Source organism: Centrocercus urophasianus, unplaced genomic scaffold (genome assembly GCF_019232065.1).
Source record: "Centrocercus urophasianus isolate 14NV4802_14NV808 unplaced genomic scaffold, USGS_Curo_1.0 seq_33, whole genome shotgun sequence".
Classification (NCBI taxonomy): Eukaryota; Metazoa; Chordata; class Aves; order Galliformes; family Phasianidae; genus Centrocercus; species Centrocercus urophasianus.
Window position 1 is genome coordinate 3,042,245 of NW_024884900.1, and position 19,054 is coordinate 3,061,298.

The 19,054-nt window shown below is 53.2% G+C and overlaps 2 protein-coding genes and 1 long non-coding RNA gene across 4 annotated transcripts in view; 1 reads left to right on the forward strand and 2 right to left on the reverse strand.

Moving 5' to 3' along the window:
- NXN (nucleoredoxin) overlaps positions 1-5,522 on the reverse strand; it is a 48,384-nt gene extending 42,862 nt beyond the window's left edge. Inside the window, exon 1 of the mRNA XM_042830317.1 lies at positions 5,202-5,522. Within this exon, the coding sequence (XP_042686251.1) occupies positions 5,202-5,522 (321 nt within the window). The remainder of the gene's footprint in view (positions 1-5,201) is intronic.
- Positions 5,523-10,392: 4,870 nt separating this feature from the next.
- Positions 10,393-18,191, forward strand: LOC122166423 (multidrug and toxin extrusion protein 2-like). The gene is made up of 17 exons (XM_042830185.1): positions 10,393-10,503; positions 11,738-11,839; positions 12,353-12,421; positions 12,680-12,828; positions 13,054-13,096; positions 13,623-13,667; positions 14,087-14,184; positions 14,388-14,485; positions 14,819-14,932; positions 15,180-15,247; positions 15,358-15,466; positions 15,862-15,937; positions 16,116-16,185; positions 16,423-16,555; positions 16,680-16,774; positions 17,012-17,093; positions 17,398-18,191. Exons 1-17 carry the CDS (start codon positions 10,393-10,395, stop codon positions 17,634-17,636), a joined length of 1,701 nt encoding a protein of 566 aa, XP_042686119.1. The 3' UTR covers positions 17,637-18,191.
- LOC122166425 lies at positions 12,269-18,853 on the reverse strand. 2 transcript variants are annotated; one of them, XR_006170803.1, is made up of 4 exons: positions 15,333-18,853; positions 13,935-14,047; positions 12,657-12,894; positions 12,269-12,573 (listed from the first exon to the last, which is right to left on the reverse strand). It is a non-coding gene; the product is annotated as an uncharacterized LOC122166425 (long non-coding RNA). The 2 variants fall into 2 exon arrangements; XR_006170804.1 differs by having other exon boundaries at positions 12,269-12,576.
- Positions 18,854-19,054: the final 201 nt, after the last annotated feature.

Sequence of the window (19,054 nt, forward strand, 5' to 3'; positions counted from 1 at the left end):
CAGCAAGACATGCACAACATGGATTTTCCCCTGAGCAAGTGCTCACTGAGCCACGTTTTGGATGCAAAACCCAACCTCCAAGGACGTCAGCAGTGGTATTGTAGGGCCTGGATTTTATCCACAGCCTGTGAACGCTGGCTGGGATTCCGCTGAAAGATCAGGGGCTTTGCACAACTGTGAGCTGCACACAGGGTCAGTGCAGAGCTGCAAAGCTGTCTGAAACATGCTTAGAATTAATTTGGAAAAGCGTCATCAACAAGAATTAGAGAATGTTTTGGCTTTGGTGCTGTCCTCACCATGTGGAAACACTGAATCGCCATTCCTGAGTCATATTTAAAAGTTCACTGCTGTACTTCTCAGAATTGATCTTAATTCTGTACCTTGTCCTGGAAAGCAGTTCAGCTTCCAAAACAATGCACTGTTGGAATTGGGCTGATTAGTTTAAAGAGTAAAGCTGCCTCTGCAACCCGAAAGCAACAAACAAAACTGTCAGGCTTGCATTTTTAAACATCTTTCATTTTCAACATCTGGATTAAGATGCCACAATGAAAAACAGCACACGGGCTCCTCACTGCTGCTCCCACAGATCTCCCATCCCCGTGCTCCAGAACCAGTGAGTTTCAAAGCAAACAAAGCCATCAGTTGGTGCTGTTAATGCCTTGCTTCTTACTCAATAGCCTGATGTCATGAAAAGTCCATATTTTTCAAATCCATGTCTCTGCGAGCCAACAATTTCATACACATTCCCACCCCGAAAACACAAAGTCAGGGATACAGCTGAAAGTTATTAACTGGATAGTTTTATATGATGAAACTCAAAAGCTGCTTCAAGTGATTTACCAAATCTTCTGTCAGACAAATCCCACATCTGTGCTGACCACTTTGCCTCCCAGGCCTCAGCAGATGGTGACTGCAAAGAGGAAAGTCCCTGAAAACCAGGGTATATCTTAAGCTGTATGCAAAGGTTGGAGTTTCCCCACCTCCCCAGAAAACAAGCAGACAGTGTAATTTAATGGCATTTTCACCTCAATAACTGCAGCCCAGTTGGTGCTGCAGTGCATCCCAGATCATTCTCAGTGCAGTCTCATTAGCAGAGCTGGAGGTGTTCTTAAGCAGAAAGACAGAGCTTTTTCTTGGGGACAAAGGACAGAAAACGCTAAAAAAATCTACTAATAATGAGAAATGAATATTTATTGTAAAAGACTTCATGAGACGTGGTCACATTTTAGCCTCCATCTCACAACCAACCTTTTACCTGCAGAGATGGAGATGCACTCACAATGCAGGCTCTCCCAAGCCTGTCCAGTCAGGTTCACCCATTGCATTTGACTAGCCACTAAAATAGCATCCAGAAGGGAGAGCCAGCTCCTTCCACCTCCTGAGGGCAAAACAAAGAGGCTTTTCTCTCATACAGAGACAGACTACACGCCTCTCTGTCACAGAACTCACATTTTGTATTAGGGTGGGAGATAACACGCAGACCAGCATACACAAATCCAGCCTTAGGATAAAGGAAAACTAAGCAAAACATATTTACCAGCATGAGCAGAAAGAGCTTCAAATTGTTTTCAGAGACTTCACAGAGCAATCACAGAAATGCAATAAATGTGCTTTGCATTTGTTTAAAAGCAGAAAAGAACTTTTTCAGCCCCACTGGAAGCAGTTCTGCCTTGCCAGGACGCATATGGGCAACATTCAAGCAGACACAGAAATACAGTAGAAAGAAAACAGAGATCTGGAGGCAGAGCACAGAACAGACACCGCTGTGCTCAGAATGGCTGCACCAAGACAGTGCAATTAGGAAAACCAGGATTAAAAAGAGAGAGATGACTGCGACAAATAAGTAACGAGTAAAAACAAAAGCAAGGGCAAAATAACAGCAGCAAAAAAATGCAGTGCTTCTCTCCCAGTGACGATCTCTGATGGTCCCTTGGCAGTCTCCTCCAGCTCAGGATATCAGTGCAGACCCAGCAGCACTATTTCTCCTCCACTCTACTGACCCTTCTGCCATGCTGCCGTACGCAGGGATGTGGGACAGCACGTAGCTGACACCAAAACGGGGCACTTCTGTAGCAAAGACCACTAAGAGGACACACAGCTGGGGGGACAGAATCACAGAATCATGCTCTGGAATCCTCCAGCTCCCTGGGCAGCTGCGCCACTGCAGCACCACTCTTTCCTTTTCCTGATACCCACGGCATGCTCCTGCAGAAGGCTGTGTGCCATAAACATCCCACAGGCTCCTAAATTCACCCAGCACAGGTGACAGGAGACCCTGGAGATGGTCCCAGGAGGTGGTGGGGCTGCTGTCCCATCTCATCCCATCCTGGGACAGGGCACAAAGGCGGATGGGGCTGCTGACATTACTGAGCTGGGGCAGCAGTCAGCAATTACTGCCATCATTAAACCAATTCTCCAAAACTTGAGCAGCTGTTTGTGCAAGCAGATAACGACAGGGTGATGCTAAACCAAAAGCCCCAAAAAAACAAAGGCATGGATCGACATCTCTCTCTCATGCTCTGCTCAGCAACTCCGGGCACTACCAGAAGATAAATCAATTACCAACAGCTGCATTATCTGTCCCCAAAGCCAAACACAAACTGCTTCATTGAGGGCTGTGCATGAAGAGCCCAAGGCCTCCGATCTCATTCGGTGCTCTTGAAAAAAGCCAATAACATGGCTGTCTGTGGCTCAGACAGAGGCACGGTGCCATCCTCCTCATTAATCAAAGGCTTTCCCCACGTCCACATGTTTGCTGACTTCTGCTGCTCTCTTTTATTACTCGTTTGGAAACAGAAATTGCTAGATGCTGAAGTTTCCCCAATTCAGCTGGTCTCTGCGGACTGTTCCGCCCTTGCTATCTGCAGCCTGGCATTATTGAGTTACTGAGGAATTCCATGAGGAGTGGCTGTTTCCTTTGACAGCCCATACTGCTTGCTCCAATTACCATAGGAGCAAGATGCTGTTTTCCTCTGAGGACTGTGGGAATTTTACTGCCAGCCCCAAAAGGAAGCAGCTCCTTCAATCCAGCGCCTGAGCTTGGAAAGAGGGAGAAATACAAAGAACAAAAACCAACACAGAGTATCACAGAATGGCCTGGGTTGAAAAGGACCACAACGATCATCTAGTTTCAACCCCTTGCTATGTGCAGGGTCACCAACCACCAGGGCCAGGCTGCCCAGAGCCACAAATGTGCACCAGAGATAGGCAACGCCTGCACTGATAAATATTTCAGCAGTCTGACAGGCAGGAAACCAGCACCGTAAGAGCCATGATGTTCAATAATTCCGAGCAGCAGCAACACGGACAATAACTCATCTCCAGCCAACGCTGTCACAGCCTCCAACAAACCAACACGCAGCGGTTCTCCCAAACCTCCAGGCTGGGCAATGCACTGAGGCCGAGCGCTCAGGGATGAGGTTCAGCTCCCTGCCCAAATCTCCCACATCTCTCCCTCTCTCTCATCCCTGTTCTGTATCCACACGATGCCTTTTTGCCACTAAATCTACACAATTCTCCAGGGCTTGGCTCACACCGAGCTCAAAAAGAGCCTTCAGAGCAAAAGAGCCATAACTCAACAAGACGGCCTGCGTTTTTTTTTTAATGCTTTTGTTTCAAAACAAATTAAGCCTGCAAGGTACTGAACATATGCTGCACACCCCCGGCTCCTGCTGGCACATGTTTGAAAAATAGAAAGTTTGTGCTTTTCTAGACAGCCGGGTCGTTAGCCCGACTATTTAAAAATCAGCCCATTATACGAGGAGTCTTGGAGCTGCCTGAGCTACAGATTATAAATCTCCTGTTTAGAAACCTGATATCCTGACATAATTGCCCTTATAACTTACAAATAGGTTCTCTGTTATCCGCAGATTAAACTTCCTCCAAAGCCACATCACATCTGCTTAGTTTTGAAAATATACAGCACAAGCTTCGATTACTTTACACTCCGCACAAAAATAATCCTGAATTTAACTCAGGGTTTCTTGGAATAAGAATTTAAGACCCTATAATCTTTAAATTTCACGTTTTCTCGCAATCTAATAGATGGAAGCACTGACCAGAATATGAAATTAATGCCACCTTCCACTTCAACTACATCCCAACAGTTTAACTCTGTTGAAGTGGAATCTTCAAAGCAAATACGGGAGGCAGAAAGTCCCCCATCTAAACAATCTGCAACGTTCTGCAGGGAAACTGCCAGCTTCTAATTGGAACCACAACCCTCCCGTGCCCCTGCACTGAGAGCTTTTGGCTCTCAAGACAGCAGCTTTGGATGCAATTCCTCTGAGGGGCTAAGCAAGTTCCTCACTGAACAAACCGACCCCAGCGCTCACACAGCAGCGCTTTGGCTTCCAAGGGAAATCGGAGCCTTCAGCGCAGCACCCAAACACCAACCCTGCACTGAGCAGAACGAGCTGAAATGTCACCACTGACGCTGCTCAGGATAGGGGACACCCAACAGCGAGCCCAGATGGCAGCGAACGTCTTAAAGATGTCCGTGCTGATGCAGACAGAGGGCTCAGAGCCCGCTGGGGATGGAGGAGCCTCCTCTGCACCAGGGATGCTCAGGCACAGCCGCACCTTACAGAGCTCAGCCCCAAAGCTGTGGAGTGAAACTCCCAGCACTCAGCCGGGAGCTGCAATTACGCTCCAGCAAGACGCTGAGAAATGGCACGGCGGGGCTCCATCTTTCTCGTTATTGCTCAATGGTTTCAGGGAAGATCGGATTTGTAGAGACTTTTTTTTCTTTCTTTCTTTTAAATAGCAAAGCCGGGAACTCGTCGAAATCTGAAAAATCTGCTCTTTCCTTCGCAGCCCGGCTCTGCGCGCTTTACGGAGCTCTTTCCGTCTGCCATTTCTCCGTCTTTCAGCCGAAACGCCGCCGATGAGGGGCCGTAACTTGTAGCGCAGCGCAGCGATCAGCTGCTATGCAAACACTGCGACCGAGCAGCGCCGGCTCAGCTCCGCCACCTCGACCAGCAACCAAAGCCCGGCTCCGAGCCTCCCAACCACCCGACCCCCTCTAACAGCCCATAGAAACCCAAGCCCCCCCCCCCCTCACCCCCAGCTTCACGCCCGCTCCCCACCGCCCGCCCCGGGGTCTCGGAACTTTCCGGAAGCTCCGCTCCCCCCCGCGCTGCGTTCCGGCCCGCCGCCCCCCGGACAAAGCCCCTCTGCCTCCCCGCGGCTTCGATTCTCACCTTGCGGTGTTTCTCGGCGAAGGGCAGCGCCAGCCAAGGCATGGCCCGCACGGCCTCCTGCCACTGCTGCTGCTCCTGCTCCGCCGACACGAAGACGATCTCGAGGCGCTGAGCTCCGCTCGCCGCCGCAGCCTCCCCCCTAAAGCGCCCGTAAAAGGCGGCCAGGCTGGCGCCGAGCTGCGCGCAGGGGCCGCTGAGGCTGCAACCGAAATACAGCCCAACCAACGAAACCCCGCGGGCGGCCAACGCCGACACCGCCACCTCCTCGCCGTCCGCCGACACCAACACCTCGCCCAGCACCTCCGCCAGGGCGCCCGCCATCCCGCGCCTCTCCGCTCCGCTCCCCGATCCCGCTCTGCTCCGCTCCGCTCCGCCCGGCCCGCCAGGGGGCGCTGTTGTGCGGTCAGGCCCGCCCCCGCCGCGCCCGGCCCGACCCCCGGCGGCACCGGGGTGGTGCTGGGGGGGCGGGGGGGAGTTGATGGCGGTGAGCCGTGCTCGGCCCGGTGGGTCGGAGAGGACGGGGAGAGCTTTCGGGAAGCCTGGAAAGTGCTCGTTGTTTTTCACAAAGCGACACGAATTGCGGCGTAGCTCCATCCGCGGAGCGAGGGAACCGAAAGGGAATCCTGAAGTGCACGGGATCGATGGGCTGCATCCCCAAGTGCCGGGCTGTGGTTCTGACAGCACGCCCGAGTTAAAGAGGGTTTTCTTCCCGGATTTTGGATGGCAATAACAGCCCCATGTGTGGGCCAGAAGGTTGCGTGGAGGAAAAGGATCTGGTTGGGTTTTAGGAAACATTTCTCTTCCAAAACAGCCGTGATGCTGTAGCAGAGGCTGCTCAGAGAGTTGGGAAGGTCCCCATCCCTGGAAGCGTTCCAGGTCCACGCAGATGTGCTGCTTAGGGACACGGTTAGTGGGCAGAATTTGTGGTGGGGGCACTGGTGGACTGGATTCTGTGAAACTACAGCTTTAACTCATGTGGTAAGATTATCTTAGAGGTCTTTTCCAGCCTTTATTCCACCTGGCTGCAATACAGAGAGGAAATAACGCCTGGGTCGTGACACACAAACCAGGAACTGGAACAGATTTGCTCCTCACGACCCAAATGTGCTCCCCTTATCCCCATTTATCCCCATTTATCCCCATTTATCCCCATTTATCCCCATTTATCCCCATTTATCCCCATTCACTTTCCTGGGTCAGCCCTGCAGATTCTCCCAATGCCCGCTGTGCAGACACTGATTTCTGCAGCCCTTCCTTATTGGGCCTCTTGTTATTGCTGCTTCCAACGATGCTTAACATTGTATGGCATCCAGAACCATCAGGGGATGCTTTATAAATACAATTAATTATCACTGTTATTACAGCATTACAATCTCTCTTTTCCTGTGCCAAGACCTGCTCCCTCGGGGTGGTTCAAAGCCAGAGGAGTTTTGCCTTGTTTTTATTTGTCCCGCCTTATCTACGTTAATTAAGTACTGGGGCTCATTAGGGCAGGGGAGCTGGTTTTGAGCCTGTGGCCCTGAACTCAATGAACCTATGTAGCAGCTGTAAAAATTATGGCTGCAGTCAATGGGCCTGACCTGTGCTCGTTGAACCAAGTAGAAGAGACACAGAGCAACTAAAAAGCATTGCTTGCTCTTAAAGAGCAACCAGATCAAACGGGGAAAGGGCTGGCAGCCCACCTGCAGCCCCATAGGGTAAGGAGATGCGGTGTCGGAGAGCGGAACCCGGCGGATCGGACCCCGCTTCCTCCGCCCGACCCACCGGCTGCGCACGGAGCGCGCTCCCCGATCCTCTGGCGCCACTGCGCGGCTGAAGGCGGAACTGCAGCCGGGACCTCCCGCTGCCCGCGGAGCCTTACCGGGCGCTGCGCTGTCGGATGTCCTGTTATTCTACAGCTGGCGGTGCAAACAGCAGCGGAACACCAGTTCACAGGGGTACAAAGAAGCCAGGCGACCTGCAGGATGAACTTACGGAGTCTGCATCCAACCCGCACTTCCCCTGGTGCAACGCGAGACCATCTCCTCTCATCCCATTGCAGTTACCTGGGAGCAGAGGACTCCCACCTCACCACATCCTCCTCTCAGGGAGCTGTAGTGAGCAATGAGGTCCCCCCTGAGCCTCCTCTTCTCCACATCGAACAATCTCAGCTCCCTCAGCCAATCCCCATAAGCCTTGTGCTCACAGCCCTTCTCTGCAAGCATCCCAGGGCCTCAATGTCTTTCTTGCAGTGAACGCACAACTCAAGGTGCAGCCTCAGTGCTGAGCACATGGGGAAACTTGAGAACACTTGTGTGAGTTTAAACAGGAAATCTGTCCCTGCATACCCAATAGAGAGGCTGCCCTGCAGCTGGGGTCACTGTAGCCTGAAATCATTAGCACTGTTTGCTATATATGTACATACAAACAGCAACTTTCTCAGCAGTCAGATGGTTACACATGAGGAGCTGTCTGAAGATGGTTGCTCTGGGATGTCCCCTGTACAGCAGTCCCAAACCTGTGTGCTCCATCCATCCCTGGCCAGACAGCAGCTCTGATCATGCTCTCCTAGGGTCTGATGCTTAAATAAAACTCAACTTCATTGCAAAAGGCTCTTTAGTTTCTAATTTAGCTGTATTTTGAACTCAGGGGGGAGTGGATTTTCCACGGTCTCTGGACATCAGCCAGCAGCAAGGTCCCTTAAAAGAAAGGGGCTTTCTTCAAACAGATGAGTGTCTGACACAAATCTGTTGTGTTCTGACATTTTTCTTACATGGCAGCTCTTAATCTTAATGGTTCCAGACACGGTGCATTTGTGAGGTTTATTTTACTAGCAGGATGTTGGCTGCATTTCAGAATATGGATGCACGGATCTGGAGAAAACTCGGGGAAGGAAAACTCTGCTGGAAATCTGTGGAGGAAAAGCCTGCTGCTGCTCTCCCAGTGCTGCACACTGCTGGGAATTTCCTCCATTCTGGATTTACATCAGCATTGCTGAGAAGATCCCAGCTGTTGGAAGCAGCTCACAGAGGGCAGCCCAGCTGTGTGCTCCAGCCGGTTCCTCACCAGTCACACATTAATTCCTTTAAACACGTCCATGTTAGGGTACCAGGCTGCCTGAGCACATCGCTGGAGGTCTGAACTGACCCAACTCAATGATGTTACACTCTGGAGGAATTTGACCCTTCAAATTCTTCTCCCTGATGTTGCAACACATCCGGGCTGCTGGGAGAGCTGGGTTCAAGGCTAGCCTACCTTTGACCCTCACCATCTGGCTGAGGCTCCAACAGATGGGCTCCACAGATGCCACGGGGCAGCTGGAACCGTCCCTATCCCTGCTATGGAAAGGGATGGAGCAAATGTGCCAGCACGAGGCTCAGCTTGCCTCATCACAACTCCTCTATGCATGTCAGGCATTCCAGTAGCCCAGAGCCTGCAGGTACCACTGTAAAGAATCACAGAACCATTAAAATTGGAAAAGACCTCCAAGGTCATCTACTGCAACAATTTTAGGTACCCCCTAAGCCCGAAGAAGAAAGGTTTTATTCTTTTCCCCAGGTTTCTGTTGGTTCTCTTTGCCAGCATGGGATTTATTCTTTTTTTTTTTTTTTGTCCCATCAGGATCACAGCAAACTTGAAAGGGACTCACACACTCAGTTTGTCCAGGGCTGAATGGCACCATCAGAGCATTTTCTGTCCCCTCCTGCCTCCAGGCACCACAGGAACCCCTCTGTCCTCAGGCAGTGGACTTGTGACTGCCAGGAGGGACGTTCATCATCCACTGCTGACAACTTCTATTTCTTCACAGCTGCCCCAAAGGTGCAGATTTGCAGGCAGCTCGGACTCCTGCAGCCTCGAGGATCAGCTCACAGTGGGATCAGACACTGCGGTGACCTGTGGTGCCCAGATTCTGTCATGGCACTTATCAAAGGCTATGATTTACCACTGCTGCACAGCACTGCATGATGTCATATCTTAGCCAAAGGAGCAAAGGGGAAGGTGAAACATTAACGAGGCTTTACATTTCTGGGAGGTGACATCACAGCTGCAAGTCACTGAGACAGGGTATAAGCAGTTACAGCTTCTATGTATAAGCAATCCTCCCTTTCCACTGCAATTTTCCATATGGTGGAAACAGATCTGGGGACAGCTGCTTGGTTCCAAGCACCTGCACATAGGTAGAATTTCACCTTTGTAGGAACACAGAATCATTAAGGTTGGAAAAGATCATCTACTCTAACCAACAACCCATGCCCACCCTGCCCACTAAACTACATCCCTCTGTGCCACATCTCCCCTGCTCTTGAAAACTGTTCTAGGGATGGTGACTCCACATTCCCTCATAACAACCTGAACTCCCACTCAAAATATGGTCCTTTATGGGCATCCCAGCCGAGGTGTGGTCCCACCATTGGCAGCACCAGCCAGCTGGATGGGGGATCCCTGGTTTGGAGGACGAGAGGTGACAGCCTTAAGTTGTGCCAAGGGTTGTTCAGGGTTGGATAAGGTTTCACAGAATCACAGAATGGCCAGGGTTGGAAGGGACCTCAAGGATCATGAATCTCCAACCCCCCTGCCACATGCAGGGCCACCAACCTCCACATTTAATACCAGCTCAGGCTGCCCAGGGCCCCATCCAACCTGGCCTTGAACACCTCGAGGAACGGGGCATCCACAGCCTCTCTGAGCAGCTGTTCCAGCACCTCACCACTCTCTCTGTAAAGAACTTAATATTTCTTCTCTGCAAGAACGGTCAGGCAGTGGCACAGCTGCCCAGAGAGGTGGGGGAGTCCCTGGAGGTGCTCAGGAGCCATGGAGATGTGGCACTGAGGGACGCGGTCAGTGGGCACGGTGGTGGTGGGGATGGAATGAGGGTTCTCAGAGGTCTTTTCCAACCCTGAACGGCTCTGTGATTCTACTACAAGCCCCGAGTGCCCCTACTGATGGGGAATCCACAGGGTGCTGATGGCAGGGGAAACATGCCCGGAGTACGCGCTGAGAAATCCCTTTGTCTCCCATGGGCAAACCCTGACCACCAAACCCGCATCCTCCTGCGCTGGGCACACACACGCGGATCCTCCCGCACGGCAGCCCCGCTCCTCGCGGCGCTCCGACCCGCACCGCCCCCAGCCGGCAGCCCCACGGCCCGGGGGCGGGGAGGCCGTGCTCATAGGGCGGGCGGGCGGCCCCGGCGGAGCGGCGGAGCGGCCCCATGGCGGAGACGGGCAGGCTGACGGCGCGGTGCCTGCGGGCTGCGCGGCGCCTCCTGCCCGCGGGGGTCCGGCGGGAGAGCGGGGAGCTGGCCCGGCTGGCGGGGCCGGTGGTGAGAGCCGGGGATGCGGGGACGGGAGCGGCGCGGGGCGCGGGGGGGCCTGAACGGAGCTTTCGGCTGAGCTTTCCGCGGAGCCGGCGTTGCTCCGAGGCGCTTCGGTGCCGCCTGCACCCGCCTGCCGATACGGACGGGGCTCGGCTGTGGTTCATCCTTTAGCTGTCACCCAGCGCGGCAGATTCCCTTCCAGCCGTATCCTTCCCCCGGCGGTGCGTTGGGAGCCCGGGCTTTGCTGCTGGCTTGGGCTGAAAATCCGTCTAACTGGATGCTCTGTGTCCTGAGCCCTCCGCCCCTCCTGGTGGACGAGGACCAAGCGGAGCAGCTTTGGGCGATGTCCTCAGTGACACTCACGTGGCCCCAATGCCGCGGTGCAGCAGAGGAAGTCACGGTGGTTTCTGTTCCGTAGCAGTGCCCATCAGCCCCTCAACGCTTCCATCCCCTGCTTGGTGGGCACAGAGAGCCTCAAAGCAAACCTAGTGCTGCTTGCCAAGTTTAGCTCTCTGTGCTAGAGCAGTCACAGAGGTACAGAGCTCTCCTGCTCTCTCCTTACTCACAGCTGCTTGGACGTGCTGAGACGGGCCTGAGACAGTGCAGGCAGGCAGCGGTGGGAGGTTTGGTTTGGTTCTTCCTCAGGCCTCGCAGGAGCCAGTTCTCCAGCAGCCCTGGAGCCTGCAAGGAAGACAGGACTGTGAGCAGCCCCCAGGCATGGCTCCCCAGCTGTACCCACCTGCCATGGGATCTCTTGCTCATACCATCCTCTTCTAGCAGTTCCATGCTGCATCGGGGTTGACCTCTTGCCATGGAAAAATGAGGTTCTGAGCTCAGTGTCTGTGACAGCATCACCAATCCTTGCTGGAGAGGAACGTGCAGGCCAGACTTAGAGGAGAGAACACTGTGTTTTGGGGAGCTGAGCTTTCCCCAGATGCATAGAAGTGCAAAAAAGCACTGGGAGTTTTCTTTCTCTATTCAGCTTTCATGATGGAAAAGAAGGGATTTCCAGTTTCCAAGAAGGGAACCATTAAGCCTCAGCTAAACAAGGACATCAGCTAAACAAGCAGATCAGCTTTGTAGCACCAAAACACTACTGGGTCTAAGGACAAAGCCACCAGCAACCTGGGGAAGCTCGCTGTTGGTTCAAACCCAACTGGCCATGGCCCAGCTGCAGGGGAAGGGCAGTGCTCCTCTGTCCTAGTGGTGCTCACTTCTCCATCTCCTCTTCCCATTCTAGTTTGTAGCCCAGCTGCTGGGGCTCCTGATCAGCGTGGTCAGCTCTATATTCTGCGGCCATCTGGGGAAAGCTGAGCTGGATGCTGTGACGCTGGCCGTGTCTGTATGTATTGCCTTGCTTACCCTCTGATTTGAGACATGAAAATGGTGAGACATCAAAAAAGGGGAATAGAAAAGAAGAAGGGGCAAAAGAAAAGCCCTGGAGGAATGCTTATCTGAGGATTCTTTGCGCACAGCCTGTTGCAGCACAAAGATTGCATCCTTCCAAATTGTTCCTGCCTCCTGAGCAGAGGCAGGAGATGTGAGCTGAAAAGCAGTGACTGTGCAAGGCCAGCAGCTGGGCAGCAAGACCTGGCTGTGTGTGTGTGTGGTGGGGAGCTGCACTGTTTGTAGTCCTTTAGCTGCTCATCCCTTGCTAGATGTTCCTTTTCACGTCATAACAAGGAATAGGTGTTTAGGTAATATCAATATGTTATTGTGAAAAACAGAGGAAGTCTGGAAACTTCCCAAAAAACTCACAGCAGAACGATCTCCCTTCCCAACAGGGAGAGATATGGTGCTTTGGGCCACGTTCCCTGTGATTCTCACTTGCCCAAGTCACTCGTATCTCCTCCAGGTCATCAATGTGATCGGCATCTCCGTTGGTTCTGGTCTGGCCTCGGCATGTGACACGCTGATGTCCCAGGTTGGTGGCAGCTCCCTCTTCCTTGTTACTGGTGGGGTTGTCTCACCTCCTGTGTGGTGTGGTTTGGGGCACAAAAGGTGGGAGGATGGATAGCAGAGGGAAGCACAATGCACCCGAGAGCCAGTTAAACCCAACCAGCCTGGTGGTGGCCGCTGCTGGGAGCAAGAAGGAAAATTACATCGCTGCCCCAGCCTTGAGCAAATGCCCAGACCCTTTGGCTCCCCACAAATCTTACTTTGGTCCTCTGTCCTCACGTAGACATATGGCAGCAAAAACCTGAAGCAAGTGGGCACCATCCTGCAGCGAGGGATCCTCATCCTGCTGCTGTTTTGCTTTCCTTGCTGGGCGATCCTCATCAACACTGAGCAGATCCTCCTGCTCCTCCGGCAGGACCCCGAGGTCTCCAGGTCAGAGTGAGATTGAGTGTGACTCCTCTCTGATCAGCAGCACATCAGGTCTCAGCCCTGCAGGCCCTGAAGCCCCTTGGTCAGTCCCATGTGTGCTGAGTGTTTGGCTGGGTGTTTGTAATGCATAGTGTTGAAATCTAGGCTCTGTAGAGCTCAAATACAACTCTGCTTGGTTTGGCTCTTGCTTTTCTGCCTCATTCACTGGGTAAACATCTCTCTTTCCAGATTAACGCAGGTCTACGTGATGATCTTTATCCCAGCTCTTCCTGTAAGTTGTTGCTAAAGCTCTTAGAAGCTCTGCATGGGGAAATGAGGAAGGGTCCTTGCTCTGTGGGTCACAAGGCAGCATGATTTTGAGTTTTGCAATGTGCCTCTTAAGCCTTAATGGATGAGCACTGGCCAGCAGCTGCTGGACCAGCAAACATGAATTCCTTCATGTTAGTGTGCAGAGGCTTTTACTGCAGGCCACGTCTCTGCACAACAAGTTACAAGCTCTGGACATTGGAACCGAGTGCTGCAGAGCTCACTCAGCTCTGTGATAAAGGCTGCAACTCACACACATGCAGCCACTGGACTCTCAGCTGTTATCTGCCTCCCTGGAGAAGCTCCTCTAAGCTGAGGCTGTGCTCCAAGGTTAAAATCAAGCATAGGCACAGGACTGCGGGCAGTGTGCCATGTTGTAGCACCCTGACACAGCCGTGCAAGTGTTAACACCTTGCTGTAGGTGTTAAACTGTAGCTGGCCACTGAACCATAGTACAGCAGTGCTGACCAAATGAATTCTGACTCTTGCAGGCGGCGTTTCTGTACCAGCTGCAGACAAGATATTTACTAAGTCAGGTATTGTGTAACCGGGCTCTGGGCCAGCTCCTAGAAATGTGGATAAGGTTGGAGATCTAAGTTCATCCTGTCCTGGGGAGAGCTGGGCTGAGGAATGTGTGATCCACAGCCTCCAGCTGGCTCTGTGGGACAGGAGGAGCTTGTGGGAATCACCTTTGGGTTGCTCCGTTCTCCTGCTGCTACCTCTGAACTCTGCACTGAGCTGATTGTACCAGCTGCTGAGCCTTGCATGCTGTCCTCTGCATGTCTAATGCAATCTGATCTTACCTGAAGCAGGAGCCACCTTCTTGGCTTTCTCCTCAGACACTGATGAAGGACTTCCTGGTGTTTGCTGGATGGTAGCTTGGGTCTTGGCTGCAGGCTTGGGAGCTTGGGCAGTGCTGGAAAAGAAAACTCTAAAGTCTCTCCTTGTCTTCCAGGCGATCATTTTGCCTCAGGTTGTGACAGGAGTTGCAGCCAACATCCTCAATGTGGCCATGAATGCCTTCTTTCTATATGCACTGAAGCTGGGCATGGTGTAAGTGTGAGCAGAGGTGGTGACAGCCTCTGCCTGGGTGCAGGGGTTGGCTTGGGGCTGTGAGGGTTTATCTTGGGTGCCATGTGTGGGGGAGAAGGGGCTGGTCCATTCCTGCAGCAAGGGATAGGTGCTTGCCACCAGGTCTGCTGGGGCTGAAAAATGAGTGAGGGTGTTGTTTATAATCTGCCTGTTTCTCTCCCCAGGGGCTCAGCCTGGGCCAACACTGCTTCTCAGTACAGTCAGGCCATTCTTCTCTTCCTTTTTGTGTGGTGGAAGAAGATCCACGTGCAGACATGGGGAGGTATTCTTCAGAGCTTAACCCTTCAACAGAACAGTGCCTGGCCCTGGGGATTTGTCACTGACACCAGCACCTGGGTTGTAGGTCTGATAAAGGGATGACCATCTCCTCACTGTGGGAGAGGCTGTAGCCATGGCCTGTGGTCCCTTACTGTAGCCCCAAGCCCATTCCTGATCCCCCCACCTCTGGGATGCTCTGTGGTACAGCAGCTCTAGGCTGGTGTCCTACAACATCCCATGGGTTGCTGTCTTTAGAATGTCCACATAACCTCATGGCTCCCCTTCAGCAAGGAAAAGGAGGATCATGCGCTCATGATGCTTCATCCCTACGTTGCAGGTTGGACCAGAGACTGCCTCCTGGACTGGGGCTCCTACATCCAGCTGGCACTGCCCAGCATGCTCATGATGTGCATTGAGTGGTGGACCTTTGAGATCGGGAGCTTCTTGGCAGGTGAGTCCAAATTCTCTTTCCATGGCTCTGCAGAGCATCTTGCAGCCATGCCTGCTCTGGTGGCTGCCTCTTGAGTGTGTCTCTGAGCATCTCCTGCCAGCAGCCTCCTCTGCACGGCTGGTTCTGCGGTTTGCTGCATGTGTTAGATGGGAACCCTGTAGTCATTGCCTTCTTGTCAGCAAAGGAAAAGTTAATGCTAATTAAAACTAATTTTGACCTAATTAACAAAGCGGTGAATCTTTTCCAGGGCTGCTCAGTGTGGTGGAACTGGGTGCTCAGTCTGTCATCTACGAGCTCTCCTCTGCAGCATACATGGTAAGGACTGGATGCATAAAACTGGGATCAGCTGCAGATTCCCTACTGGGGAAGAAGACAATTGCTGCAGGCTGTTGGCACTCACCTCTTCTTTGTCTGTTGCTTCTCAGGTGCCTCTGGGCTTCAGTGTGGCCGTGAGCATCAGAGTGGGCAATGCCTTGGGATCAGGGGATGTAGTGCAAGCCAAGACGTCCTGCATCACTGCTCTGCTGTGCGCAGGTCAGCCCAGGTCCCTGCAGAGGGGAATAAAAGAATTATCAGCAATAGGTTCAGTTCACCTCTCACAGGACTGGTGACCATTCCCAGCAACCCAAGCCCACTTGTTCAGATTACTCTGTTTGGACAGGGTGAGACCCTGGCTCTTCTGCCAGGGAAGAAGGAACCTAGTGCAAAGGCTTTGATAGTTAAAGTGCAATTTAGCATTCTGTCTTCCACCTCCAGATGGTGGATAGAGCATCGAGGGGCAAAGTAAGGACAGCAGCCTTGTCCTGCTCTGCAGTAATACCTGGAGGTCTGCCAAGCCCCATCCCCATCACGTGAAGCCCCTGAGGTCTGGACCTGCTCAAGAGCAGCAGATGCAGCCTTTGAGGCTCATCCACTTCTTTTTCTTTCAGGAGTTTTTGCTGTGGTGGTTGCAACGTTACTGGGAACCCTCAAAGACGTGGTGGGCTACATCTTCACCAGTGACAAGTGGGTTGGCAGCTTTCTTTGGGGTTTTGTTACCGTTTTGGGTAACATGATCTGCCCAGGAGCAGCTCAGAGGCTGGGATCAGGGTTTGCAGCTGGCCCAGGAGATGCATCAGAACCAGAGTGCCCTGAGCCCAAGCTGTGCTGCTTTCCCTGATCAGTACATACGTCTTTCTCACAGGGAGATCGTTATGCTGGTGTCCAAAGTGATGATCATCTTTGCTCCATTCCACTTGTTTGATGCAGCAGCAGTGAGTAACCCAGCATGGGGAGCAATTCCTCCCTGCAAGTAGAGGTACAGTGGGGAGTGCAAAGCTGCCTTTAGGTCTTTCCTGATCTATTACAATACAGAAAAGCAAACTGAAAAAACTGTCACAGCAGCAGCTTGCATCACCCGTAGCACCTCAGCATCCCCTGTGCTTGGCACTGCTGCAAAACAACTCTTCTGTAGCTCTCAAGTTCTCCCTCTTCCCTGCTGCTTTCCTTAGGCAACCTGTGGTGGTGTGCTGAGAGGCACAGGGAAGCAGAAGCTGGGTGCCATCGCCAACGCTGTCGGTTATTACGCTGTCGGTTTGCCCATCGGCATCTCACTGATGTTTGCAGCCAAAATGGGGGTGCTGGGTACGTGCATCCTCTGCTCAGCTCTGCAGCTCTGGCTGTGTTTGGCATTTTGACCGTGACTTTGACCATGAAAGCAGTGAGGTTTCCATCAGCACTCAATGAAGTTTCATTTCCATTCTGGCAGGTCTGTGGGTAGGGATGATCCTTTGTATCTCTTTGCAATCCCTCTCCTTTTCCGCTTTTGTCATGCGCATGGATTGGAAGAAAGCTGCAGAAGAGGTAAGACTTGTGCTTCCCTGCAGTAACTCTTAGTAGGTGTTATGCCAGCTTTTGCCCCAGAATAGCAGTAAAGATGTCTGTGGGAAGCTAAAGTGACACCAGTTCTGTCCTCTTCTGTAGCACTGGAGCAGTTTGGGCTAAGCATGCTTGCTTTGGGAGGGTCAGGGAGGAGGCTCGGGTTTGCTTGGCTGGGCAGCACATCTCTGCTCTGAGAACAACTCTTGTGTGTGCTTTTAGGCTCAAGTCCGAGCTGGTCTGAAAAAACAGCTGGAAGATGTGAACTCCAATGGCACAGCTGCTAACAAAACATCTGCTATAGGTACGTAACCATGCCTTACAACAGGGAGGGAGCACAAATCCTCCACCCAGCCCTTCCTCTCCTTCACAGCCACGGCTGTGGTGTCTGTTCTTCCAGCTTTGATATCTGGAAAGAGCACAGTGTCTGTGCTGGTGGCCGTTACCCTTGTCACCACCCTGGCTGCTCCAAGGGAGAGCCAGAGCACACCTGCATCTTCCCTCAGCCCTGAGCCTCGGGAGAGGACCCTCAGGACTGGACAGGGGGCAGATGGGGGCTGCAGGCTTTGCAGCTCAGCTTCGCTACAGCACTCACCTCTCTTGCACAGATTACATCTCTGTAGACACAGACAACGTGGAGACCGTGGTGCTGCCTGACAGCATGGTGGGAAGAGGCGAGAGGCTCCCAGATCACCAGCTCATCACTCAGGAAGAGCCAGAGGATGTCCCTGCTCCTCCTGCTGTGGCATGGAGGGCCCTGATTGTCTGCCGGGTGCTGGCTGCTGCTGCTGCCCTTGCTGTGCTGCTGGTGGGCGTGCTGGTCCGGCTCCTGACAGCCCACAGCTAGAGGCACTGCCAGCGTGCCACCAGGGAACTGTGCGGGAGGGCACACGGTGATGCCCCAGGAGGATGATGCAGGAAGTAATCCTCCCTCAGCCCCTCACAGAGTTCACTTTGCTCCATTTCTGGTTATAATACTTTGTCCCACACACATGGTTCTTAAAGGGGTTGAGCTTGAGATCTGGTCACTTCTCCAGCGCTGCCTGGGGGATGTCACTTTGGGAAGCTGGAACTTACCTTTGGCGTGGCCAGGGATGGAGACAGGGATCTCGTGCTGCCATCCTGCTTCCTCCTTGCTGGGAGCACTTGTCCAAATCATTTGCTAATGGCAGAGGCCCAGACTGCCTGCTCACTGTGGGCCCTTGCACACCAGCACCTCAAGGTGTTGAAATCCACTGCTGTGCAAGGGCCACTGGGTTGGAAAAGGGTTGAACGCTCTGCCAGGGCACTGGGCGCCGGCCCTGCATGACAGGCACAGGGCCTAGAGCAACTCTTCTTTGCACTTTTGTAAGGTGGAATTTTGATACAATAAAAGTTTTCTGAGTAAATGTTGTGCTGTTAACAGGGTGTGAACGTGACCCCGGTCATTGGCACAACCGAACTGGGTGAGGGGAGGCGTGTGCTGGTTTGTGTAGATGACCAAGCCTCATAGGAATAACCTTATACATGGCCTCTAAGTCCTGGCCTTAGGGTTGGAGGCTGCAGAAGCAGTCAGGGATCTGTGCACCTCAGCTGCTGCTGGTTCTCACTGGGGAGGGTGCTGTGGTGCTGCCAAGGGGATGCCACGTGTGCTAACAGCACTGCCTGCCCCCTGTACGAGCTCTCCTACCTCCAGCCGTGTGGCAGCAGCGATGCTGCAGGCTGTGTGCTCAGCCCTCAGATGCAATTATCAACTCCAGTGGTGCAAGGCATCTCCTGGCATGTAGCAATGGGTGCCTGTGGGTGGGATGGTTCCTACAGGAGCTCACAGCAGGCATTAAGCACAGCCCCAGCGGGCCGTCCCCAGGCGTGGGAGGACGCGACAGGCTGTGCCCTGCTTGCAGTCACTGTTGTTTTGGCACCACAGCCCAGGAAGAGTAGGACAGGCATGGAGCCACTGTCTGCTCTGTGCAAAACAGGGGCTGCTCCCAGGGCAGCAGCTCCCAGCCATCGCCAGCACCTTGTGCTGGGCCCAGGAGGGATGCTATATTTGGCCTGGCACAGCAGTGCTGCTGAAACCCGACGCGGCCGCGCTGTGCGGGGCAGACAGCTGGAGCCAATGGGGCCGGCTTGTGTTGGCCAACACCGTGCTGAGATGAGAACGGCCCAGAACACTCACAGCCACCCGCCAGCAGCGGACGGACCCACGGACACTCCATCTCTGCTGGAAGAGGAGGACGACCTTCTTGCCCACCGGACACAGCAGAGCAGGGTATGAGGGCTCAC

Bases quoted from the DNA above. Each gene is read 5' to 3' on its own strand.
- LOC122166423 (XM_042830185.1), top strand. From the start codon at position 10,393: ATGGCGGAGACGGGCAGGCTGACGGCGCGGTGCCTGCGGGCTGCGCGG. The intron at 11,840-12,352 runs GTATGTATTGCC...TATCTCCTCCAG, and splicing joins CTGTGACGCTGGCCGTGTCT to GTCATCAATGTGATCGGCAT. The intron at 12,829-13,053 runs GTCAGAGTGAGA...CTCTCTTTCCAG, and splicing joins CAGGACCCCGAGGTCTCCAG to ATTAACGCAGGTCTACGTGA.